The sequence below is a fragment of the Amia ocellicauda genome, chromosome 12 (genome assembly GCF_036373705.1).
Source record: "Amia ocellicauda isolate fAmiCal2 chromosome 12, fAmiCal2.hap1, whole genome shotgun sequence".
NCBI classification, from domain to species: Eukaryota; Metazoa; Chordata; class Actinopteri; order Amiiformes; family Amiidae; genus Amia; species Amia ocellicauda.
Genome location: NC_089861.1, coordinates 20,193,224 through 20,220,780, shown reverse-complemented (window position 1 = coordinate 20,220,780; position 27,557 = coordinate 20,193,224). Strand labels below are relative to the sequence as shown.

General features: G+C 39.9%; 1 protein-coding gene across 1 annotated transcript in view; it reads right to left on the bottom strand.

Annotated features, from left to right (window-relative positions):
* Positions 1-1,465: 1,465 nt before the first annotated feature.
* The window catches only part of LOC136764558 (polyunsaturated fatty acid lipoxygenase ALOX15B), a 37,285-nt gene continuing 11,193 nt past the window's right edge, over positions 1,466-27,557 (bottom strand). Inside the window, exons 3-15 of the mRNA XM_066718724.1 lie at positions 26,154-26,235; positions 21,164-21,286; positions 20,051-20,148; positions 14,947-14,994; positions 12,654-12,820; positions 11,176-11,319; positions 10,493-10,696; positions 8,552-8,638; positions 8,157-8,326; positions 5,651-5,769; positions 4,807-4,907; positions 4,318-4,482; positions 1,466-2,045 (exon numbers count right to left, since the gene is read on the bottom strand). Of these exons, the coding sequence (XP_066574821.1) occupies positions 1,866-2,045; positions 4,318-4,482; positions 4,807-4,907; positions 5,651-5,769; positions 8,157-8,326; positions 8,552-8,638; positions 10,493-10,696; positions 11,176-11,319; positions 12,654-12,820; positions 14,947-14,994; positions 20,051-20,148; positions 21,164-21,286; positions 26,154-26,235 (1,688 nt within the window). The 3' untranslated portion in view covers positions 1,466-1,865. The remainder of the gene's footprint in view (positions 2,046-4,317; positions 4,483-4,806; positions 4,908-5,650; positions 5,770-8,156; positions 8,327-8,551; positions 8,639-10,492; positions 10,697-11,175; positions 11,320-12,653; positions 12,821-14,946; positions 14,995-20,050; positions 20,149-21,163; positions 21,287-26,153; positions 26,236-27,557) is intronic.

The following is a 27,557-nucleotide window of genomic DNA, read 5'->3' as shown; positions in this document are numbered from 1 at the left end:
AGTTTCAGAGTACCTCTGCTGGAAGGTGCTTGGGGTCCCTGCTGTCCCTGCTTAGGGGCAAGGGATAAAAAGGAGCAGCTCTGGATGGAGAGGAGGCAAAGTTAATCTTGTGGTGCAGGATGTATGGAGAGATGAGGGTCTGAAATAGTTTGGTGCAGCCTGGTTGAGACAATGGTAGGTGAGGGTCAATGTCTTGTCTGTGAGCTGGGAGCAGTGGAGTACTCTCAGTAGGCCAGGAGGGAGAGATCCATGGGCTGGACAAGCAGCTGAGATAAGTAGTCGACATAGAAGGGATGTGTTCTGCATAAGTTGCTTAGGAAGCATCTAACTATTTGTGTCAGACTGGAGAAGTGCTGGGAGTAGGATAGAGTGGGGTTAAGTTGACTTCAAGATTCTTAGTGAAGAAGGACGAGATCAGATTTGGGAAGGTTACACTTGAGATTATATGAATGCATCCAGGAGGAGATAGCAGAAACACATGAAAAGATGCATGAAGGGGATGAGAGGGTCAGAAGAGGAGAAAGGAAGATTTGTGCATCATCTGCATTAAAGTTGTTGTAAAGAATACTCATGGGATGTGATGAGGGGGCTCGAAATGTGAGTGTAGAGAGATAATAGGAGAAGGCCCAAGACAAATCCTTAGAGCAACTCCTTTAAGAAAGGTTGCAGTGTAGATGAAGAACCATGGTGTCTCCTGGTATGTGATGTAGGAGGAGAATCAGGAGCAGTGCCAGAGGTTCCAAAGTTGGCAAGAGATGAGAGAAGTATGGAGTGATTGATAGTGTCAAAGACTGCAGAGATATTAAGCAGGATTAGGACAGAAGAGAAGGGAGACTGCAAGAGCAGAGTTTAAGCAAGTCAGTGACAGAAAGGAGAGCAGTTTCAGTGGAGTGAGCAGTGCGAGAGCTTGATTGCAGAGAGTCAAGTAGTGAGATGAAGAGAGCTCACTGCCCACACAATAGGCGACCAGGAGGAAGCTGATGCTTCTGTAGGTAGATGTTGAAGAAAAGGGGGGTATTGAAGAAATGAAGGGGGGAAAGGATGAAGAAAGAAATCTAGTGGGGAGGGTTGGAAAGATGGATGTTGAAGTCAACCAGGAGGATGATAAGGGAAGAAAGTGAGGGGAGGAGAGAAGAAAGTCCAGCTCATCCAGAAAAGTAGTGAGTGGACCAAGGAGGCAATAGAGAACCAGTAAGAAGAGGTGACATGGAGAGGTGAGTTGAACTGCATGAAATTCAAAGATGTTAATGGAAATAGAGAAATTAAAGGGGTGACTGAGAACAAAGGGGAAGGAGAGTAAAAGCCAGGGACAGCAAGGAAATCAAGAGACAAAACCACAGAGAAATTTTGCTTTCAAGCCTCCAAAGTGACAGGTGTATTTTTAGATGTATAACTCGGTTACAATTGCCACCCTCCACTCCCCCCTCCATACTGTACAAAACAATCATTTGGGAATCCAGACAAGTAAGCAAAGTTATTTAATATGATATTGTTAGGTTAATATGAACCCTTTCATTTTCATTCGTTCCCAACCCTGGTCTTGTGCCCTACTGTCCTGTTGGTTTCTGTTCCAGCCGTGCTCTTGGGTACATAATTTAAACCTTAACTGAACTAATATTTTGCTTAATTTGACTTCCTAAATCATTTAGCTTACAATATGTTTGAAACTTCAAGTGCCTTTTATCATTTTATATTTCTTATTACTGCTTACAATAATTCAAAAACTCAGATTAGCCAAATTATTATTCCAGTTAAGCACTTAAACCTCACAGGGTTATTTGCACATTTCTAATTTTTTTTTTTTTTTTAAACATGATTTAGCACTGCATGTAAAGTGTGTTGCACCCACAATGCTGAGCAGCTCCTCAAAGGGACACACTGTTCTCCGTGGCACTTGGCAGCAGGTAGGTGTATGGCAGGTCCAGTTTTTCATTGCGTTTTTTAATTCGCTCATCGCACTTCTGCATCTCTGACTGGAACTCCTTAATCAGCTTCTTCGGGATATCCTCGGTGAAGCGTTCTTCAGGATACTGGCCCAAGAAAACCTGAGACAGAGAGTGGGTTGTAAGTAGGGCCCCAGAAAAATTCACAATTTCACGGATTTTACAGAAATGGTGAATTCCACTGGTGGAATACACCCAGGACAGGACGCCACACACACACACAAACCTACTAGGCAATTTAGCAGGGCCAATTAACCTGCACGTCTTTGGACAGTGGGAGGAAACTGTACTGCCTGGAGGAAACCCACTCGGACACAGGGAGAACATACAAACTCCACACAGACAGGCATCCCAAGCTGAGACTCAAACGCAGGACTCCTGGAGCTGTGAGGCAGCAGCGCTAACCGCCACACCACCGTGCCGCCCCTCAATCTGTTTTCCTATAGTGATAATGTTCATGAACTTACCAATATGAAGTAACTGACAACAAAATGTGTTTTTAGTCATTTTGATGATGAACAAAAGTTACGGAGGTATTGCGGTCCTGGAATTTGGGTTTGATTATGGCCTTGGGTGCCCGCCTATATAGGATCTGCCTGTTCTCCCTGTGTTTGTGTGTTTTTTCAGGTGCTCTGGTTGCTTCCCACATCCCAAAAACATGCTGCTTAGGTTGATTGACAACTCTAAATTGCCTTGTTTGTTGTGTGAGTGTCATGTGTGTGTTTTAGTGCTGCCTGTGATGGACTGGTATGAGTGAGGTTGCAGTTTTGTCGATCGTCACTGTTCAGACAAATAAGATGTAGAGAAATGCTGTAGAAATGTATGTCCCCTAAGCACATGGTGCCATTGATGTTTGCTGATTGTGGTTTTTAGTTGCAATATTGCCTCAATATTATTTGGTTAGCCGGGGACCACAAAACTGAGAGCCATGGGGAATAAAGACCCACCAGTGTTGGGATCAAAACCATTCTCCAAATACCTTTAAGATTGTGTAGACCTGTATTCATCACAGTGAGTATTCATCTCTCAGCCCTACTAATCCTACCTCACAATCACCTGTTCAGTACTGTCACTTTCACAGAGGGAGGAGGTGAGGAACAGGAGAGTTTGACTGGATTTAATTATGAGAGCTGGGATTAGAAGGGCTCCCCAAACACAATTGTAAAAGTAGGAAGGGCACTGCTTATGCATGTCAGCTGAACTCTGACACTCACATCCTCCACTGCACCTCTGACCCCAGAGAAAAGAGAACGGCAACATTAGTGATAGACAGTACAGAATGACACAGGACTGATTCTTGAGTCCTGTCTCATCTTGTCACATCAAAATGTTTCCCATCATGTCCCATATATATATTTTAATTCTACACTATTCTACACTTAGCATTAACCTCTTACTCCATTATAGAATCTTAAAAGCTATGTTTAGCTATATATTTCCAAAATGTAATTGATTATGTATTCATGATACAATACACAAACTTATTACGTTTTTTAGTTCCCCACTTATAGCACTCTTGACATCTTTATACACTTGAACACTTTATACACTGTCCTGAAGCCGGTATAACATCACTGACAGAAACTCTCCCATACTTGGCCCTGATGTCAATTCTGCCCAAGCTGTGGAACCCGTCCCTTTCTACAACATTTAACAACCAAAGATCTCGGTCACACATTTTGAGAACTAAATGGATTTTGGCTGATTGGGTCTGTAGGAAGCACCTTTCCTGCACTAACTCCATTATTTGTGACTGATTACCACTGGACAAAAAGGTACAGCATTTATGCCTCTTAAGGAAAATCTACAGCTTTAAATTTAAATAGTTTTGCAACTGTTGTATCCAATGTACTCTGACTGTTTTGCATCCACAGATATCTGCTTAAATGACTCAAAAACACAACTGTTTCCCTGTATTACTTTATATATGACCCTGTCACTTTAAACTCTTGTAACGTATTTTTTTTTATCTCCACCATTCTTTTCTATAGTACACATATAACCTTCACTGTGACAGTTTGAAATAATGTGGCGCAGTTGAAAATCCAAGTCTGTATTTCACTGTTTAATTGAATTGGTTTAAAATTTTGAGATCAGATGTTGATTAGCTGGAAGTAAAACAGTGTGACCTACTCTACCAGTGTTCAGTACGTGGTGTTTATTTACATTTAAAACAAAAACACTCTTCCAGTCTGCTGGGAAGAGTCCTGTTCTTGCCCATTACCGGTAAATAATTACCCATTATTTATTTTTGAATTCCCAGCCTTGTGAGCTTCACTCCTGTACTGTCCAATCCCATAAGATTGAAGACAATTTGTTTCCCTTGCCGTGGGAATCCCATTTTCATGTCACTCTCAAACAGATGGACACTTACGGGATCATGAGAGGGGCGGGTGAGGACCCAGGTGGTAGCTCTGGAGTTAACAGCACTTTGGGCATCAGCGATCCAGCCTCTATAGTCCACACGGCTGGTCTTGGAGGTGGGGGGAGGGCGACGCAGGGTCGACGAGGCGTTGGGCAAGCAGACAGAAAAGTCATACTGTGGATAGAGAAGAAGTGTTGGAGCAGAGACCCCTGCTGGACAGAACTGGGCAGTGGCTCATTTGCCTTTTTTGGACGAAGACCTTACCTGGGAATAAAGAAGCCATGTCCCACTGACAAAGCTGTAATAAATCTGAATATACACCTCACTATAAAATTAATCAGGGATTTAGTCTGTGTTTCAGTCAATTAGTGTATCGGTCTGTTATTGTCTCTGTCGATGTATAAGTCATTGGATTAGTGTGCCAGTGTCTGAGTCAGTTATAGTAGTGTTTGAGTCAGTCAGTATGTCAGACAGTAAGTCATTTGACTGCGATCGTACCTGTCCAGCATTGCCAGCATTGTGCTGTGCAGAGCAGGTGAAAATGACCATGGTCAGAAACTTGGTCAGCTCTTCAATGCTGCTGAATGACTCCGGGAAACCTGAGAGGGGTATGGCCCACAACAAGATTAATTTAGTCACAATGAAAGAAAGAAGGAAATGCTATTAAGCAGGGATTATGGCAAGATGACTTACAATTTAGAGATATCTTCATATATGTCAAGATATCTCTAAATCATTTAAAGATATCTGCAAATTACTTCCAGTTCATTTAGAGATATCTGCTAATCATTTCAAGATATCTGCAAATTACTTCCTGTATACTTGCTCATTCGTTTTTATGTAACTGAATGAGGAAACAGGAAGTAATAATCTCAGCCAAAATACAGGAACTCGTGAAGATATCTTGAAATGATTTGCAGATATCTCAAAATGAACAGGAAGTAATTTGCATATATCTGTAAATGATTTGCAGACATCTCTAAATTATTTGCAGATAAAATCATTTAGATATATCTTTAAAAAGCACCTTATTTAGATATCTCTAAATGGTTTGCAGATATCTGTAAACGGTTTAAAGATATATTTAAATGATTTAGAGATATCTCAAAATATTTGAAGATATCTTGAAATGCATTTAGAGATAGAGATGGCTTGTCATACTGGGATAGGCAATTAAAGGTTTTGAGGGCCAAAAAATCCTCTAAAAAAAATCATGACACTTTTTTTATTGACTGGAAGTACCAAATGCAAACAGATATTTATACTTTTGTTTTCTGCATGAATTAAGATTTTAACTACATTATAAACAAAGTACACTGCTTGTATAATTAATCTCACTTGCCTAATGACTTGCGGCTCAGAAGAGCTTGAAAGATGTCCTGCACCCAAGCTTGTAGTTCTGAGTCCTTCTTCACATCTGTGTTGCTCTTGTAGTAATAACTGACCAGCTTCACCACAAACCTAGAGGCCACAAGTGGAACACAAGGAAAAGACCAAAGCGCCATGTTTGAACATTGAGAAACAAATTGGGGCCTCCCGAGTGGCTCAGTCAGTAAAAGCACAGACTGAGCCCTGTGTGCTGAGGTGCAGTGGCGCATAATTGGCTCAGCGCCTCACAGGCTAGGATGGGTAAATTCTGCACAGCTTCTCTCGACTTGTCGTTAATGAGTGTCTCCTACCAGCTTCCTAGGGCACCTGCAGGCTTGCAGTAACGCTGGGATGGATGTGCCTCTCATCCAATCAGCACTGAACCTCTCAGTGGGCTATGCAGCCTGCATTGTGAAAAGAGACGGGCAGCTCGAGGACAGTCAGGATTGGAGTAGGCTGGTTGTTCTTCCTCACCCTCCCCACGTGAGGTGATGGGAGTCAAAGCGACAAGCCGAGATGCATTAGCACAACTGACTATTTCAAAAATTACACGGGAAGAAAAAAAATTAAAAAATTGGCGATTCCAAAATTAAAAAAAACTCAAACAAATGTTGTTTTGATTGAGATTGAGAATTTGAAATTTGAAAGGATTTTTGATACTGATCTACTTGCAGTCCCTATTTATCCTGTATCTCTTAGCATTAAAGGAAAGCAAACGAGACCTGCGGAAACCCTCCCATACCAGAGTTCCCTCAGAAGGAGTTATTGTATGGGATATGTAACTCCTGTACTCAATGGTGAATTTGTTTCTTAGATGACACCCTAGTAATAGTAATGTATTAAAACATCCTGAATGTAGAAACCCCCTTTTAACCTAAAACTTACAAACATAAGAAATTAGTGCAAAAGCAAAAAAGTCCTTTTGTAGTCCAGGCCTTTCTGGAAGTCACCAAACCAGAAATAAAAAAAACTCACCTACCAGTCTGCAGGTAATGTTCTTTGTCATTTATTCCTTCCAAGAAAAGGTCCAGTTTTGATGTAATGTTCTTATTATTGTGGCACCCCGGTAGAATGTTGAGCATAAAAGTTGACACCCCCCCTCATAATGATGCCCCCTTAATTATGTTTTGTTATTTTGCTTAATGCTTTAATAAGACCAGACTATGTAATTTTAAATATACTGTACACTCACATATTTTGTAATGCAGATATATTCAGAGATTAAAATATGGTTATTGTCACTCTGGAATTGTTTAACCAGCTCAGAGGTCATAGGTAAGGTGCGCACAGTATGCATCATCAGTAGACCGAGGTTGCAGTGCGATTTACATGTGCTCCTGTGTTTGTGATTTCAGGTGAGCGACAGAGTGTTTATGTATGTAAAAGTGATATAAACTAGTATCAGATATATACATAAGAAGCAAAAGGGAACATGTAAAGTGAAAGTGAATCTTTAGCTTTAATGTAAGGTCGCTACTGAAGTGTTCGAGTTGCAGAGAGTGAAGCCGAGCTAATTAGCTTTGTGTAAAAAGGAGTAACCGTCTGTTCAATGTAGAATATTAACTGTGTAAGTGTACAATATATGTGTTGAAATGTGTGTGTATTACTGTGCTATAATCTGTAATGTGTAAAAGATATGTTTTAGTTGAAGTCATGTTGCAGGTTTTATTTGAAAAGATACAGAGTATGCGTCATCAGGAGTAGACCGAGGTTGCAGTGCGACAGGAGTGCTGATTTACATGTGCTCCTGTGTTTGTGATTTCAGATGCAAAGGAAAATAAACCCCTTTTAAACCCAAGCATGCCTGAAAGTCGCTGTTATTGTTCAGGTGTGTAACATTATATTCGCCCCCCAAAAATGGTACAAAAAAAACTCCACAAGTGTTCCCACATAATAGTAAAAGTTTTATACTCCCCCAAGTGACACTCTCTTTAAAAAAAAAAAAAAATTGTTTGTCTCCTTGCCATCAGGTTGTTTCTTAAAGGGATATTGACCTTGTTCTATTTAAACAAATACCATTAACTTACTTGAAAAGACTATAATGAAAATAGGCAATTTAATAGTTTTAAACTGAGGTTTGGGAGAAGGACAACACTAATCTCTCTTGCCTTCTCAAGTATGTGGCTACACATGCTTTCTGCCAGCATTAATCACTTTACATCCCTCCTCCACCCCAAACACCCTCTTTGCAGCAGCTCCTTGGCTCATTTTGTCTAGTGGGGGTTCCAGTGGCCTTTCTGGCCAGGTCATCATTCCCTTAGTCAAGCAAGTCTAGGCCAAAATAAACTCAATTTATCTTTTATTACATATGTCTATATTGGGGTTGTCTGAACTCCTGAAACCAGTCTTACCTCTTATTAAGGGATATCTGTAGGTTTACTTTTTTACGAATGAGAGGGGATGATCCCCTGAATGTATGCCTTTGTTTCTATAACAGCACACCACTGGTACCCATTTATGCCCCTGGGTTTGATTCTTACTCATTGATGATTGCCCACAGCTCCTGAGCATCGTCTCTGTAGTAGTAGTTGGGCACATTCTCAACACCACGGACTTTGATGTCGTCAGGGACACAGAAGGCGCTGTAGGTCAGGGACTCGAAGCCCCTCTGCAACACAGTTTTCTTGGCCGGACCCCCAGTGCTGAAGGCCTGTATCACAACAGACATGTGAGATATTCAACTTGGGCATCAAGTTCCTCAGGTGTTTGTGAATTGATTGCACCACACAGAATAAACACACACCGTGTACACACACATAGAAACACTAAAGCACTCTAGGAAAAGCAATTCACATTCTGTGTGACTGTCAATTCCAATATCTTTTTTTTTAAAGACCCTCTGTCTTATTCCTTTGTGAAGTTTCCTTGATCTCACCCTGTCAAAAATGCCACCTTTGTTGATCAGAAAGGTTCTGGCCATAGTGTTGATCTGCAGTGTGTAGCGTGTATGAGGAATCAGGAGCTAGGGAGACAACGAGAGAGTTCATTAGCAGATAATGGACTCAATTTAACTCCAGTTTCATGTCAGAAATCCAATCAATTTGTAAGGAATCCACAGGACCACAATGAATCAATAATATGTTTATTAGACAATGGTAATTCAATAATAGAGAGAACAGGTGACAGAGATGCAGAGGATCCTCAGTGAAGGTTCTGAGCCACAAGAAAACTAGGTGCGGTCATTTATAGATTGAGTCCTCGAAACCGAACAAAGAAAAATTCCATATATGGGAATATTTGGAATAATCAATGAATATTTATTAAGTGCTCATTACTATGCAAATCTAACAGGATACTGAAAAATCAACAATATAGATAATGAGTAAATATGTCAAACCCTTTGGTACAATTCCACTACTTCCTCACTACTTCTGGGACAACTGTCAGAAACAACCATAGGTTTGAGAAAAGAGAAACAATTTCTGCTGCTGTGGAAATTCTTTGGGTAACAAACCAAAATGATCTATTAACACGTTTTTATTAGTACAGTGTGTCCTTGGTACCAGAGCTTCCATGTCTGGACTAATTACAAACCTTATGAAATTTTGTTTAACATGATTTGTACCGCATCCTTGATATCAATGCCTCCCTTTCTGGACTAATTACAAAGAATACCTTATTAAATATTGTTTCCCATGTCTCGGAGCTGCCCAAGAAAATATCATCCAGGTTCGGGAGTGCCCCGAAACTCCTTTGAAATACTGTATAAAAGGCTGTGTGAAACTTTCAATAAACGAAGATAAACTAACAGACTTCGGTGTCTGTGAATTTTTCCTTCCCGCACGCTCGTCTCCTGCTGAAAAGTCTCATCTGTTACTGGAAGCGCTCACTAGAGTGCCTGATTCACTAGGACCCGAAGGGTTGCTTCAACTGAAGCGTTGAACCTTAACAGTTTGTTATCAATTTAACAGTGTTTACCACATCCTCTGAAAGTGTCAAGGCAAGAGCAATCAAATGTTTTGAGAACTGAGTGTCTGTCTGCTACAGACACAGAAGGAAAGGCAGATACACACATGCCCTGTATGAGCCAAAATTAATTTAGATAAGTTCAGTATAGTTGCTGATCATTACTAGAAATTCTCCATCATCAAAATCCTTAATCAGGTCACAAAGGTTAACTTTAGGATTTGTTTCAGACTGCAAAGTGAAAGAAAACAAAAACAACCAGAGATCACACGTGGAAATAAAGTTGAATTAACAGATAAGAACCCAGTGCACCCTATAAGTCACAAGCTGACCAAAAATAGTTTATCCCAATCTACCAGTCCTCTGGGTGAGAATGACATGTGTCATGCTTTGTTCTTGAGGGTTAAAATGCAAAGAAGGCACTTCTTTACAGAAAAGTGTTTTGGGACATCTGGAACTGCCCAGCCAAGGCGTTGAAAGGGGACGACTCTCTTCAAACACTTATACACTAATTTGGTCACTCACTCACCAACTAAAGAACTTATACTCATGTAGACAATACACACTCACTCACAAATGTCCAAATTAATTAACTTACTTACTCACACAATAAATTGCTAATGCAGAAGTACAAACACTCACACGCCCACTCACTCATTCTTAGTCTCAATGTCACTCGCATACTCATTACCCAGTCAAATAACATTGTGGCAACATTTTAATAATGTGAGCACAAAACAATATGGTACAGGTGTTGTCTAAACATGACATATTACATTTATATAACGTTATTAATAAAATTAATCCTAATTGTCAGAATCTAAAACATCTCATAATACTGCCAGAACCAAATATATGAGACACTTACATAAAAGCCTACAATTAAAAAGATGTTAGCAGCACACTGTACCTTAAACAGAGGGTGCACTGAGGGCAGTTGTCTCATGGTGGCCAGACAGAACACTTCAGCCATCAAGTGAGTGCGCAGGAGGTGAGTAATCCACTCGAAATAGTTGAAATCCGCACTGCGCACCAGCACTTTTGCCAAGAGCCAGTTGTCCACAGAGTCATTGGGCAGAAATATTGGGTTTTCCGAGCCGGGCTTCTGTTTCAACTGTAAAAAAATGGTATCATTATAAGAAATGTCCATCCATCCATTTTCAATAACTGTGTCATCCATATATGCTTCTCCATGAGGGGGGGGGGCATTAGAAATATGCACACATTACTGTGCCAACCATCGGATATTGTTATTGACACTTAAGCAGACAGTTGCTACAATGTTTTTCAGATGTCTTATTTCTCAAAACCCAAATACGATTAACCTCACACAAATGCCTTTATGGTGTTCTTCAAAAACCTTTCACATTGTCTTCTCACCCATTTGCTTAGGCGAGCCCTTCTAATCACAGCTCCTCTCATTTAATATAATATGTTAACCTCACATGTAACTGATTTTCTGATCTGAATAGATATGAGGGAGAGTAATCTGTAGAGAAGGGCTCCCCCTGATTAAATGGGGGTGCATTCTCCAACCCCTTATCTGGTTGTAACATTTATTCCGTTCTTATTAAAGCAAAGATCACACAGTACCTGTATAGCAATAGGGACCAAGTTTCCATCTGCCTTCTTGTACAGCAGACACAGAGGGGCAGGAACATATTGCTGAATCTTTTTCAACACATTGCCTTTGATTCCGTCTAGAAGTTTATAGTCCACTAGGAAGAGATTTCCTGCCTACGGGAAGAAGAAGCAGAGACTATACTGCAGAATTGAATAGATTATTATTATTATTATTATTATTATTATTATTATATATTTTTTTATTTCTTGGCAGACGCCCTTATCCAGGGCGACTTACAACATAAGTGCAAACAAAGTGCAAAAATACAGAGAAGTACAAGGCATCAATCATTACAAATTCAACTTAGCTAAAACATAGCAATTCAAAATAATACATTTTACAAATTCCAATTTACAATTTACACAATTACAGTAAGAGACTTCCTACATCCTGGATGGTGAAAGCTAAGTGCTGTCAAGATATAGGGTTACAGACAAGGGCTACGGGAAAGGGAAAGTGAATAGATATCATAATGCCATGTTATTTGGTATTCATCACACCAGTATTATATGTGTACCTGTATTGTTGTCAAAAAGGAGAAAAGTATTGTGAAGATTTGTGTGTTTTCTGCCAATTGTATGTAACAGAGAAAGAGAGGTAAATGAGTAAGACAAGGGTATGTGTTAAAGTCATTTAAAAGAGGTCTAAATCCAACATGGCTTTAGTTGGTTTTTCAAACACTAACGTACCAAGTTCTGAAGATACACAGCTTTACCAGCATAACCACATTAGAGGACATCGCCACGGGACAATACACTCACACGTTACTGTGGAATACTGTATTCTATTAAAAATGTATTATACATATTTAACAAAATCTTTCAAAGTCCCTACTTTTTAAACCTGTGTAAGCAGCCTTTCTTAAAAAGTGGAGACTTTCATGCATTTTGTTCATGCTTTATGAATGCTATGATTGTAATTTCCTTTGTTGGACTTGTTCATCTTGTGCATGCAGATGGCTACACAAGAAGGAGGAGTGCAGTCTGCTGCGAGGGAGGTTTGTCTTGTCTCACACATTACTCTTTTCCTGTCTGTGTTCAATACTTATATCCATAACTTGCTTTGTCACATTGCTTAGTTTAAAGGATAAGATGTGTTGCTGGACAGGTACCTAGTGTGCAGCAGCGTAAGAGTAATAACATTGCTATGTTATGCAGTTTTGGGTAGATGTAAGGAATGCACTTCGCCAGCACACCATTCACCCCTGCCCCAGACTGTACTTCGCAGCAGTCATCTCCCCACCACATGCCCCTTTTATGTTTGGGCCCCTGCCTCCAACAAGGCTGTGCACGGCACTGATCAGGACAGTCTGTGTGTGTGTGTGTGTGTGTGTGCCTGTATGGCCTGTAATAAATTAGAACTCTTTGAAATCCTGACTTGGGCCTGTGTAAATCACAACTGTATTTTTATTCCTTTGACAATGGACAACTAGGCCCAGAACACTGACCTTTAATTCCACTTCCAGGCTCTTGTCCAGGAATGGGGAGACCATTTTGCTGGTGACGGGAAAGTTGGCCGGAATGGCATCACATCTCCGGATCAGAGTGGTGTTGGTACCATTCAGATACTGATACCCAAAGAACGCATCTTCTTGCCAGTGCTTTTTCACATACTCTGAAACCAAGAAAAAATCCAGTGATCAACCCCCCCACTTCACCCCTCTTTCTGGGGGGGTCAGTTAATATACCACATCAGCCCCAGGTGGTCATTCACTTTGGCCAATGATACAGACCACCCCCCTCTCAACTCCCCTCCCTCCAGATCCCGGTCCTTCGCTATACTCACCTAAGTGGTGGAATGACATACCCACCCAAGTCAAGACTTCCCAGTACATGTCCACATGTCTTCACTGTGCTTTACTACAGTGGACCGTTAGGATATCACGATAGACCGTGATCAATATCTCTAAGGCATTTTTACTATGGCAGGCCCTAGTTCATTCAAGGTCCACGGTAGCAAAGCACAGGGAACCACTGTCAAAACCAAGGGATAACATGCACCAAATCATAAAAAAAATCATAATACCCTGGTGAATTAACCAGGGTAAACCAGTATCGAGTGTGCCATCAATGTCACATTCTTCACTGTCACCACCTGATGTCGCTCTTATCCCAGTTTTTGACGTATTCTCTGCCTTAACTTCCCACCCACCTGATTATTGAATAATGATTCCAATCTATTAGAACTGTCACCGCACCTGACCCTCATTCCCATTCTTACGCATTACTGCTATATACATCCCTTTTTTACTTACCATCAGTGTGACATCTTGTTTACATCCACGCAGGGGTGGAAAGTAACGAATTACAACTACTCTCGTTCCTGTAATTGAGACGCTTTTTCAAATTTGGTAATTTTACTTTTACTTAAGTATGTTTTGAGTTAAGTATTGTACTTCGCTACATGGAAAAAAAAAGTGGAAGGCAGACAAATAGACCAATAAATGAAGGAGCTAAACATTCACATTGCAAGCATTCCTCAACAGGCCAATCACATTGTGTGCCGTGATGGTTACTGTTGGTCAGTAAATTAAAGATTTAAAGTCAGTCCTCCAGTCCAGCAGTCTAGCTCTCTTGTATTAGTGAGTAGGGGTGTGTTTTTTAAATTGAAATCGAAGATCGGTCGAAACGAGCCTTGCATTTCAACCATCGAATTTAAAGACGGGGTGGTGATTTATTTATTTATTTTGCTTTGCCAAACCAATATTAATTCAAGTATCAGAAAAAACAAAACAACAGCAGACAGTAAATATCTCTGTGTATATGTGCATTTCTCCCACTTATCCGTTTTTATATGTCACTAAATATTTGAATTAAATATCTATACATGTTTCAGCTGTGAACTCCTCAAATTTAATAAGTTATAAACACTTTCTTCTCCAACCACGGAACCTGCAGTTTATGTGGTAGGATATACTGAATACAATATAGCTGACAATCTGGGCTTTGTAATAAAAAATAGTCATTGTGAAAGAGTGTTGATTCCTGAAATGTTATTTTCTAAACATCATATATTCATATATTATTGTCATTATTTATTTTATTAGCAGATTTGCACGTGCTATAGTTCTCGTCTGCCTGCCCTGTGATTGGCTCAGCAAGTTTCTATCTTTCCTTTGGAATTCAATCTCGATCACGATCGTGTTGCAAACCCAATGCTTTGATCAGTCACCTGTTTGATGCTAATTATTTTATAAGTACATTTACTGCATTGATGTATGCATCTGTAATACTAGAGCCATTTCAAAGGGCTTTCATGGTGCATAAAACTGTAGCTATGAGGCTATGTAATATTTCAGTTTCATGCTAATTTTATAACTAGTTCTTTGTTTTATAATTGTATTTGTCTTCTAAGATATGTGCACACTGATTTATATAATTTATTAGGTGCTCTGTGTTTTAAATACCATACAGTAATAGTAATTTTACCTTTGCTGCCTTATATTTTTGTACTTTTGAACATTTGAGAAATTGTGTGTGTATTTTATTTAAAAAATGTATTGCATATTTTGAGTTTCCTTTCTTGATTCATTATCAATTTATAGTGCTGAGAAACAGTTTTTTATTTTAGCAGAGTATTTTATATTTATTTATTAATTGTTGTCATTGCTTCATCATTTGGAGTTGACATACTAGGACATGTCATAATAAACTGACACTTTTTGTACACTTACTCCTTGTCCTGAAGAACATTATTTCTATATAAAGGGGCTGCCACTGGCCTATGAAAGGGGTTCTTACCTACAAAACAGTTGTTGGAGTGATGGGGGATCAACCAGGGATAGTCATCTGTAAAAGAATCACAGATTTTAAATCTCAATACTAAAGTCACATTTACAATTGAGTAATTAAGATTTAAAATTGAGCCATAGAAATCTGCTACAGGGTTTTCTGCAATGCCGCATGGCCAAACATAAGAACATAAGAACATAAGAGAGTTTAGAAATGAGAGGAGGCCTTTCGCCCCATCGTGTTCGTTTGGTGTCCATTAATATCTAAGTGATCCAAGGATCCTATCCAGTCTATTTTTAAATGTTCCCAAATTTTCAGCTTCAACCACATCGCTGGGGAGTTTGTTCAGATTTTGACACCTCTCTGTGTGAAGAAGTGTCTCCTGTTTTCCGTTTTGAATGTGTTGAAGCTCAATTTCCATTTGTGTCCCCGGGTGCGTGTGTCCCTGCTGATCTGAAAAAGCTCCTCTGGTTTGATGTGGTCAATGCCCTTCATGATTTTGAAGACTTGCATCAATTACCCAAGTCTCCTCTGTTCCAGGCTGAAAAGGTTCAGTTCCTCAGTCTCTCAGTAGGACATTCCCTTCAGACCTGGAATAAGTCTGGTTGCTCTCCTCTGAACTGCCTCTAGAGCAGCGATATCTTTCTTGAAGTGTGGAGCCCAGAACTGTACATAGTATCCAGATGAGCTCTAACTAGTGCATTGTACAGTCTGAACATTACTGCCCTTGTTTTAAATTCTACACTTTTGACAATATACCCTAACATTGTTTGCCTTTTTTATTGCTTCCCCACATTGTTTGGATGGAGAAAGTGAGGAGTCCACATAGACTCCTAGGTCTTTCTCATGCAATACTTCATATAGTTATATTCCTCCCATAGTGTAATTATAGTGGACATTTTTGTTACCTGCATGTAATACCTTGCACTTGTCTACTTTGAACTTCATCTGCCATGTGTCGGCCCACAACTGAATATTTTCTAAGTCCCTTTGAATAGCCTGTGCTGCTGAGATTGTATCTGTTGAGCCACCTATTTTAGTATCATCGGCAATCATTTGACAATTTGCTAACTATCCCAGAGTGCAGATCATTAATATAGATTAGAAAAAGCAAAGGCCCTAGTACTGATCCCTGTGGAACTCCACTAACAACCTCACTCCAGTTAGAAGCAACTCCTTTAATCAACACCCTCTGTTTCCTATACATCAGCCAGTTCATAATCCATCTACTTACATTACCCTGAATGCCTACAGCTTCCAATTTGAGGATCAGTCTTTGGTGTGGAACCTTATCAAAAGCTTTTTGGAAATCTAAGTATATCATATCATATGCTTTCACGTGATCTACAGCTGCAGTTGCATGTTCAAAAAATTCAAATGAATTAGTAAGACATGATCTGCCTCATCTAAACCCATGTTGACTATCTCCAAGAATATGGTTTTCATTAAGATGCTCCACTATTTTCTGTCTAATAATTTTTTCCAACATTTTACAGGTGATGCAGGTGAGACTGACTGGTCTGTAATTTCCTGGCTCAGTTTTGTCCCCTTTCTTGTGGATTGGTATGACATTTGCTGTCTTCCAGTCAGTTGGCACATCCCCTGTTCTATGTGTCATTTGGAATATTTGAGTTAGCGGCCTCAAAATAATGTCCCTAATTTCTTTAAGTACTGTTGGAAATATCCCATCTGGCCCAGGTGATTTGTTTGTTTTTAATTCTGCTAGTCCCTTTAGTACCTCCTCCTCATTTATCCTAATCTCTCTTAGGGTTTGACTGGACTGGTTGTTAACCTGTGGCATGTAATCTGTTTTTTCTTTCGTGAAAACCTCTGTGAAATACTCATTTAGAACATTTGCTACATCTTGTTTGTTTTCCAAGATACTTCAATTTTTGCCCTTTATCTGTTTCACTTCCTCCCTTATTGTCCTCTTGCTGTTGTAATATTGAAAAAAGCTCTTTGCATTGGTTTTAGCTCCAAGAGCTATGTTTCTTTCTATTTCCCTCTTTGCTTTCCTGATCCCTTTCTTAAGATCTCTTTGCAGCTCAACATATTCTATGTATTTTGTTTCATCTCCGTCCCTTTTGTATGCGCTATACAACATTGTCTTCCTCTTGATATTTTTTGGCATACCTCTATTAAACCATTTTGGCCACTGTTTTTTGGTGCTCAATTTGTTAAGTTTTGGTATCAATTTCTCCTGAGCCTCATGTAGTATATTCTTAAAATATAACCATCCATTTTCAACTGAATCTGTATCCAGTGTGCTCCAGTCTACCTCTTCTAAGTGCCACCTCATACCTTCAAGGTTTGCTTTTCTGAAATTGTAGATCATAGTTTCAGACTTGGGCCTTGTTTTTTGAAAAAATGCCTCAAAGCTAACAATTTGCCATTGGTTCTCTAACTATTGTCCCTCTGACTCTATCCTGGTCATTTGAAAATATCAAGTAAATGCATGTGCTCTCCCTGGTTGGTTCCCTGACACATTGAGTTAGAAAGCAGTCATTTACCATCTCAACCATTTCGATTTCTGCTTCTGTAGTCCCAACTGGGCTTTCTTAGTCTGTTTGGGAAATTGAAATCCCCCATTATATCACCCACATCCTTGCTACATGGAGTCCTGATTACACTGTACAATGCAGCATCTTTCTGAATATCTGAGTTGGGTGGTCTGTAACACACTCCTACCACTAATCCTCCAGATCTCTTGTCCAAAAGTTTCACCCACAAAGATTCTGTTCCGTTACTGGGATCTAACACAAGTTCTTCTGCCTCAATGTCATTTTTCACATATAATGCTACCCCACCCCCTCTTCGATTTTGCCTGTCTCTCCTAAACTGTGTGTATCCTTCCAACTTGTATTCATCCCCATCATTTTCTGTAAACCATGTTTCTGTAACTCCTACAACATCATAGTCACATGCCAGCACTGTGACTTCTAAGTCCAACATCTTGTTCCTTATACTCCTGGCATTTAGGTAGAAACATTTCAGGACTTTCCTAATAGCAGTTTCACTTTGTTTTCTTTCCTTAGAGGAACATCTCCCATTGTCAGAGCTCCCTGCCCCCCTGGTCCCTAGTTTAAATGATTCTCAATTTCTCTTCCCATATGCTCTCCCAATGCATTAGCCCCCCTTCTGTTTAGATGTAGACCGTCTGGTTTGTACAGATCCCATCTATCCCAGAAGAAGACCAATGCTCCATAAACCTAAACCCCTCTTCCCTACACCAAGATTTCAACCATGTGTTAAACTTTCTAATCTATGCCTGTCTCCCTGGCCATGCACGTGGTACCGGAAGTATTTCAGAGAAAACTACCGTGGAGGTTCTCCTCTTTAGTTTTGTTCCTAACTCTTTAAATTTATCTTGCAGAACCTCTGTCCTACCTTTTCCTATGTCATTGGTTCCAATGTGGACCATGACCAGTGGATTCCCCCCAGCTTTGGCCAGTAGCCTGTATACTAGTTTAGGGAGATCTGCAACCTGAGCACCAGGCAGGCAAGATACCATGCGGGTCTCCTTATCATTAGAACACACTGTGTGATCTACACCTCTAAGAATTGAGTCTCCTACTATAACTAACTCCCTATTGTGGGGGGGAGTGGGCACCATGGTGCTCTGGTGCTCAACTGCTCCCCCATCACCCTCTGAGCTGTCAGTGTCCAACTCTGTGTCCAGCAAACAAATGTGTGAACGGCAAAATTAAAAAACACCTTTAAAACACAAGCGTACATGCTCTGCCCTGGCTCTCGTTCACCACTTCTCTGCTGTTGTTCCCTACCACTATACCCCTCCACCCCCTCATTCCTGGGGGAAACCCTGTGCTTATATACTGTAGGACATTTATTTAGCTCACTGTAATGTGTGGCTACTTGTATTAATGTTGTCATGATGTAACACGTTTGTACAATTTGAATATATACTACATTATATTTTAGTGTTTGGATAACTAAGGTGCAATAATAATAATAATAATAATAATCACAGTATGATTTTGTGAAAAAAACAGGTGGTCAATATGCAAGAGCGGGGGTGGGGATTATTCTCAAGTGTGTGGTGCAAATATACCTGTGGAAAACATTAAATTATATTTATGAATCACAGAGGTATAAAAAGCACAATTTTATTTGCCCTCCATTCTTTGTTTTGTTGCCTTTGTTAGAGCCAATCAGGAGGTTTTATTTTGTAGGGGAGTTTAAAATGTGTATAAAATATATATGTTGTGTGATGTAATGGGAGAGTCTGGGTGAGAAGGCAGGTTTAAAATGACAGCACCGGGCGATTGAGTGACAAGGGCAGGGCACAACGGGATCAGTGCCAAATACAATTAAGAAGATTATTTATATTTTACTGTACTGGTCTTATGAAAGTATGGGCAATTACATATTCAATTCTGGGACTGAATGTACAAAGGCATATCAGAAGTGGAGATATATTGTATCCCTAGTGGGAATAAAATATAATGTCCCCACCATCTCTGGCGGCAAATTGCACCCAGATAATAATAATATTAATTATTATTATTATTAATATTATTCTTTTTATTTCTTGTCAGACACCCTTATCCAGGGTGACTTACAACATAAGTGCAAACAAAGTGCAAAAATACAGAGAAGTACAAGGCATCAATTACAAATTCAATTTGGCTAAAACAGCAACTCAAAATACATTTTACAAATTCCAATTTACAATTTACACAAGTACAGTAAGTGAGGTCCTACATGCTGGACGGTGAAAGCTAAGTGCTGTCAAGATGTAGGGTTACAGACAAGGGCTACGGGAGAGGGAGCAAGGAGGAAAACAATCAAGAACGCAAGAAGCATAATAAAAACTGTGAAGTGCTATCTAGCAGGGATAGAGGACTAATATTACAAGTACTGTCGGAAATGATGCGTCTTGAGTAAGCGCTGGAAGGAGGTCAAGGACTCTGCTGTTTTGACTTTGGTGGGCAGGTCGTTCCACCATTTAGGGGCCAGGGATGATAATAATAATACAGAAGGAGAGTAAGTTTTGAACCTCACTTACTCCTTACTTTCATAGTACATACACAAGCACTAATCTAAGAAACTGGACTGGTTGCATAAATGTGATGTGCAATTAGATGTGACCTACCTGTAAGTTGTTTTATATGCACAGCTTTCATTAGCTTCTCCAGGATCTCCCAGGATTCCCTAATCAGGTCATGACCTTCAAAACACATCTCCACCTTCCTGTAAAAGATGACCCAATCAACTGAAGGATCCACATTTTAAGGTTTAACAAGATATACCCTAACCCCAGGGAACACTTTGTTCGGGTGAGGTTGTGTGTGCCTGTATTTTTATTCTTGACATATAAGAAGTGAGCTAAAGAAGACAGGTAACTGAACAATCCAGAAGACCATCAGCTGAGCTTGTGCTTGAAACAGTATAATTTTAAAGGTCAGGATTTCAAAGATGTACCATTTATTACAGAATCTATGCATATGCCCCAAACTATTGCAAAATTAATATGAAGACGTAATTACTCTTATGAGATAGCACACTGGGTATTTGTCTTGTAAGTATATTATTTCGACTAAGCAATGCTTTTGCAGTGTGTGGTTATTGTTGATCGCAGCAAAAAACGTTTCTTAAACTCGGACGTGAGAGAGATCTTTATTACCCCTGAGCTTACGGTGTTGTAAATCTTTCTCCATTTACCATGACTCCTTGAATCCCAAGGGAGCTGTGTCTTTTTATAAGGTTTCTTGATAAGATTTTTGACAGTGTCTTAAAATTGGTGTTTTCACAAAGTCTTATTGTTTGAAGACATGACATTGAAGTCAAAACAGCCGAGTCCCTCACCTCCGTCCGGCAATTACTCAATTAGATTACTTTTCAGACTATACTTTTATTCTCCTGTAAAATTGCACTTATACAATGTTTTGTAATACTTCTTGCTTTGCATTACTAGTACTTGTATTGTTTATTTTGATTTCCCCTATGCCCCCTTTCCATTAACTTTGAATTAACATCTTATCTGCACTTATCAGCTTTTACAATCTAGGATGTTAGACTTGTATTGTTTACTGCATATTTCCTATAAACTTGTGTAAATTGGAATTTGTAAATTGCATCATGTTTTGATATATATCACACAGAGGGCTGCTAAATGGGATCATATACAGTATTTCTGTCAAGCCTGTAAAAAGGTATGTAATATAGAGGTCACACTGGGCTCTTAAGGGTAATATCAAGAGCTTACGCTATAATGGAGTTCAGTTTAAATTCCATGTTCTTGGTAAATGAAAATTGCATGTTCGGAGGGATTTTGGACACATCAACAATATCTGAGCATCTAGGGATTCCTTTAATGAGAGTAGTCCACCTGGAGAAAGACACATAAAAGACAGGGAAGTACAACACTTTATCATCAAAAGTAATGGGACCAGCAGCAGTGCATTTTAGTTTAGCTGACTTTCAATATTAATTTATTCCGCCATAACCTGCCTTTAATCTTCAATTTAAAGACATTGAGGGTATGAATAGATCTGGAGACAATTTAGGCCAAGACCAAATCAAAACCATGACCTGCCTGTGAATCGTAAACTAAAAACCTGTATCCCAATGTGGTTTAATTGATTGCGATCAGTTTTGATTTGGTCTAGGCCTATATGTCTGTTTATTTGTTTATGTTGTTTGGGGGTTTAGAGCTGTACATCAACTGCATTTACACCTTTTTAGTGTTCATAAACAAACACAAAAGAAGAGGACACTGACAGGGGAACATACCAGTCAGAGACAACATGTCACTCAGTAGTTAATTATATATATTTCTGCTTTCTCAACCTTTCCATATATGCCCCAAAACATTTAGTTAAATTAGAGACCAATTAACATTTTGATCTAGAACAGATCTTCACCAGGATAATAAAGGATAACACACAGTTACATTGAAATACATGCAAATAACACACAATCATTTAATCAAAACATTTAAATTGCAATATTGATTGATATGGCAGAATGTATTTGGTCTTGTACTGTGCTCACTAAATGATCTTGTCATTAACAAGAATGCTTAGGAATTTGTTCTTCCATCAGTGAGATATGGGTCTAAAGACCTTTTTCTCTCCCTCTGTTCCCATTCGTCCTGCACCTCCCAACCTGGTGTCCTGTTCCCTTTATAATCCCCTCACTTCGCTCAGTCAAGTTGTTTGTGACAAAGTCTCTGTCAAGTCTATGGAATCGCAGTGAAAATAAACACATTTTTGTGTTCTGTAGTACTGTCTTTAATTGTGTATAATAACCATGAATCAATCTTTCAGATATGAAATTAATAATTTAATTCACTAGCGCTAGTTTAGGACATTACATAAACAGTTGGCAGTAACTATGTCTGCTGTGTGCTAATTACCTAGCGACTGAAAAGGACTATAGTTTGTCTTGTTTTAAGTTGTTGTTGCAAGTAAACTTGATGAGTTTCAAATGTCAGTTTAAACTTACACCAATTATGTTAGAAACGACACTTGGCTGAGGTGCACAATGGGACAAGACAGGGTTCACCATGTTGCTGTCTTATCGGTTGAGAGGGAAGAACTTTGTAAATTGAGTCAGTCAAGTGATTGACCGTTTTGCCAAAATGAAGAATAGGCGGTACAGTCTAATGCTCAAAAAATGAACCAACTCAGTTTGGACTTGGCAATGGACAAGACTTTTAAACAACTGGGAAATACTTAGTTTACTTTTAGAATATTGTAGCAATCTGGGACTGGGGGGTGCATGTATATAGGTGTATGTATGTGTTGGGGGATGGGCTGTTTAGAGCAGGTAAGTTTAGTGGGGTAGTTCCGTGGTTAAAGGTTGGCCGTGCGTGGGAACACGGGAGGCACCGTGATTGGGGGAGACAGTCACAGGGCCAGAGGACATAAATAGGGGTGCCCAGTTCCCGGACGGAAGAGTCTGGGAGTAATTCATTTTAGAGTAGGAGTACAGTGCATGGGAATAGTTCAGTTTAGAGTAGGAGTACAGTGCATGGGAATAGTTCAGTTTAGAGTAGGAGTACAGTGCAGGGGAGCAGTTAGTGTGGAGACTGTTAGAGTGTAAGTGAAGTCGCTCCAGCCTGAAGTTTGTGTTCTCAAAAGTTCCTGTTGTGGTTTACCCTGCGTCGAAGTGGTGGTGAAGTCTAACAACGATGGCAAAGAAAAAGTCTGTATCGTCTATATGCTCTTTATTTCAGTTGTTAGTCATAAAGTGACTGTTTTCATGAAATGTTGTAATTGTAAATTCTTGAAAAAGCTGTAATTATTCATTATCATTGTGTAATGTAGAAGAATGCAAATGTGCAAGAAAGTTTTCTCTCCGGTTTTATTATTTGCATATACAGTGTATGGCTTTTATGCCGTAAAATGTGTTGAGAATGTTCATGTACAGTATGTTGAGGTGGGCTGGGCGATATGACTTAAAAATAATATCTCGATATTTTTAGAAGTTTGGACGATATATATATACACACACATTATGATTTACTTTCACATAACAACAATAACAATAAGTAATAATAATCACACAACACATGCGCTGTAAAATGGTATAGATTCAGGTAGATTTACCACATCCGTGTTTATAGTGGCGCATTTAGCATCTGCTGGACAGAGACATTTCTCCTCTGACTGTCACGTCTCGATTCTGCTTACCAGTACAGCACGTGTTAATGCAAAATAATAATAATAATGATAATAATAATAATAATAATAATAATAATAATAATAATAATAATAATAATAAAACTGTTGGACCACTTCATCTTACTAAAAAGATAATGATACTTACTGCATGTGTTTGCATTGCTTTCCAATTTATTAAAATGCAAACAAACGTTATTATTAATTTTATATCAATCTAATTTAGCGGGGGTGGGGGTGCTTGCAGGTCAAGTTTAGCCCGGCGACGAGAGCGGGGCGCAACGTGTGCGCTTGCGCATTAAAGTATCTCTTGGTTATGTTGGTTATTCTGTGTCAGTTCACTCTCCTCCATGTCCGTTTGTGTTTCTGATGCACATTTAGGGTTATGGATCACAGGGTCACAATCTTGGACGATGGCCCATTGAAATATACTCATTCTTGGACGCGGCATCAAGATTTAGGACTCCACGTCCAAGTTTGTGTATAAAAGATGGGAGCCTGGACCCTGTCTCTTATACGCGAACTTGGATGCCGGACTTGGCCACTGGGGGCGCTCTCATCCAAGTCTGACATCTAACATCGTGATGATACGGCCATTGTCGTGATATTGTGCCCTGATATACTGGCAGTCCAGAGACACATATAAGCCTATGTGACGGAAACATCCAAACTTGTGTTATTGAACTCTAACTCACTAACACAATGTGCACACACTCGTGTTAGCCAGTTTCACTGCTGCCACGTCCAAACACGGGTTTTACATCACTGTCAACCTCACACAATGTACAAACAGTCGTGTAAACTTGTTTCACTGCTGCCACGGCCAGAGTTGTGATATTGAACTCTAACTCACTAACACAATGTGTGCACACTCGTGTAGACAATTTGTGTGTCGGAAACATACTTCCCATGATCCGATCGACTCCAAATTATAGGCACACGCTCTCACCGTAGGCTACTCTGGCATAAATGTACCAAATTTCAGACCGCTGGCTCAAAAGGGGCAGATTTTAGGAACTTTTCAAAGTGACACTCGGGCGTGAAACACTGCATATCAGACAACGGGTGTGTCAGAAACACACTTCCCATGATCCGATCCACTCCAAATTTTAGGTGCACACTGCCACTGTACTATGGACTGACTGTACATTTCAGACACCTACCACGAAAGGGGCAGATTTTACAAATTTGTCAATGTGACACTGCTCATGAACACCGTCTTGCACACACATCACATCAGACAAGTGGTGTGTGGCACCCTGGCAAGCTAGCTTCCCATTGTAAAGTTTTGGCTCATGCTCACACTGGACTCCAGGGCTATGCTGGATGACTCCATTCCAGTCCAGTGCCCCCTGGCAGGCAAAGGTGTAGTGCAACAAATGTATGCTTGTTCAAAAATTCATAACAAGAGATTTTTACATTATTCCAAATGGCTAGATGGACGTCTACCACAAGGGGCCGTGGTGTCTGGAATTTTACTTACACCAGAAATGGCCTAAATAGTAACATTTCCATTTGGACCCATGAAATGTTTGCCTTTATATGGGAGTTAGGGAATTTTAGTATGGAAAAGGGGCAGATTTTAGGAACTTTTCAAAGTGACACTCGGGCGCAAAACACAATGTCGCATTTTAGACAAAAGGTGTGTCGGAAACATACTTCCCATGATCCGATCGACTCCAAATTATCACGAACTTGGACTTCCATCACCATCTTGGACTTCCTGTTGACAGGGGTTTAAGGTTTCACCTTCTAATCTTGGATGCCCATAGGTTTATACGCAAAGTGGGATGTCCGCACAATACCACAGCGCCCCTAGCCGCCAAAAAGGTAGAATGCAACGGAAATTCAGATTTTTCAAAAATTCATAAGAAAAAACTACAAGAGATATTCGAAAAATTCCAATGGGTATGAGTTCACACCATCCTCAGCCACAAGGGGCTGCTGTCTCCGGGCCTCTACAACCACGGGAAAGGGTCGAAAAATCGTAATTTTTCCTACAGCCTTTTTATTTGCAAACTCGGATGTTTCATCCCTAACAATCCCTGATTCTTGCTGCATCCAGCACGTGTGGAAGAACCGGGAAGAACGCAAAGCATCCTAATGACGAAAAATATTGCCGTAAAGAGTGGGATTTGCGACACCACAATATAAACGATAGAGCATAATATGAAATTATAGAAGTTTTTCTATCATCATACGATATATATCGTCATATCACACAGCCCTATGTTGAAGATAAATACATATTTTCATAAAGATCAATATCTCTACATGTTTACCTTTCCCAATACTTGTTGCAGTGTAGGAATAGTGGGTTAAGCAAGGGAAGTTTGTATAGTGCATTGTGCAGGCTTTCAAGAAAAGCGATATGAGTAATGGGGGGCCTGTGCCCCAGTAGAGCTTTATGTCTATCAATGACCCTAGTCTAAAGCTATTTGACTGAAGGCATTACTCTATGAATCTTTTAAATTTATTTTTCTGAATCTACAATGCAGTGCTCTATTGGTAACAATATTATTTACTTATTTATTGATTTACTGTACTTAAACTGGATTGGTTTTCACTCACTTGTACTCCTTCTTGCGTTGGGCCAGCTCATTCTTCCTGTGTTTCTTCAGAACGGAGAGAGTATCCTCATTTGATTTCTTAGCTAGGAACCAAAGAGTACGAGTAACAAATAAGCATCTGTAAAGACAGCCCTTATTCAACAAATAAAGGACAAATCACAGGACAGAGTTAATTAACTAAATTACTTCTCCATTTGCAGTAGCAACCCCTCCATAAGATCAATTTGTTAAGGACCACCTGTACCAGCATAACTTAGACAGCAAGCTATCATCCAGCAGGAAAAATACTGTACCCTTGTTGACATCTTGGATGCAGTGGCAGGTCCATCAAACAAATTGCAAAATGTGTACTACTGTCCTTTCAATGCACACCACATTGAAACTTGTGTAGCATATGTTTTAGTATAGGCTAGTTAATGTACTGCATAAGTGATCTCAATCCAATCGAGCATCTATGGGATGTGCTGGACAAACAAGTCCGATCCATGGAGGCCCCACCTTGCAACTTACAGGACTTACAGGATCTGCTACTAACGTCTTGCTGCCAGATACCACAGCACACCTTCAGAGGTCTAGTGGAGTCCATGCCTTGATGGGTCATGGCTGTTTTGGTGGCAGAAGGGGGACCTACACAATATTAGGTAGGTGGTCAATGTTATGGCTGATCGGTGTATACTCCAGTTCACACAGTGTATTTTGCGAAAAGTTAATTTTATTATTCTTTATTTCTTCTTCTGTATGTACACTCACCTAAAGGATTATTAGGAACACCATACTAATACTGTGTTTGACCCCCTTTCGCCTTCAGAACTGCCTTAATTCTACGTGGCATTGATTCAACAAGGTGCTGAAAGCATTCTTTAGAAATGTTGGCCCATATTGATAGGATAGCATCTTGCAGTTGATGGAGATTTGTGGGATGCACATCCAGGGCACGAAGCTCCCGTTCCTCCACATCCCAAAGATGCTCTATTGGGATGAGATCTGGTGACTGTGGGGGCCAGTTTAGTACAGTGAACTCATTGTCATGTTCAAGAAACCAATTTGAAATGATTCGACCTTTGTGACATGGTGCATTATCCTGCTGGAAGTAGCCATCAGAGGATGGGTACATGGTGGTCATAAAGGGATGGACATGGTCAGAAACAATGCTCAGGTAGGCCGTGGCATTTAAACGATGCCCAATTGGCACTAAGGGGCCTAAAGTGTGCCAAGAAAACATCCCCCACACCATTACACCACCACCACCAGCCTGCACAGTGGTAACAAGGCATGATGGATCCATGTTCTCATTCTGTTTACGCCAAATTCTGACTCTACCATCTGAATGTCTCAACAGAAATGGAGACTCATCAGACCAGGCAACATTTTTCCAGTCTTCAACTGTCCAATTTTGGTGAGCTTG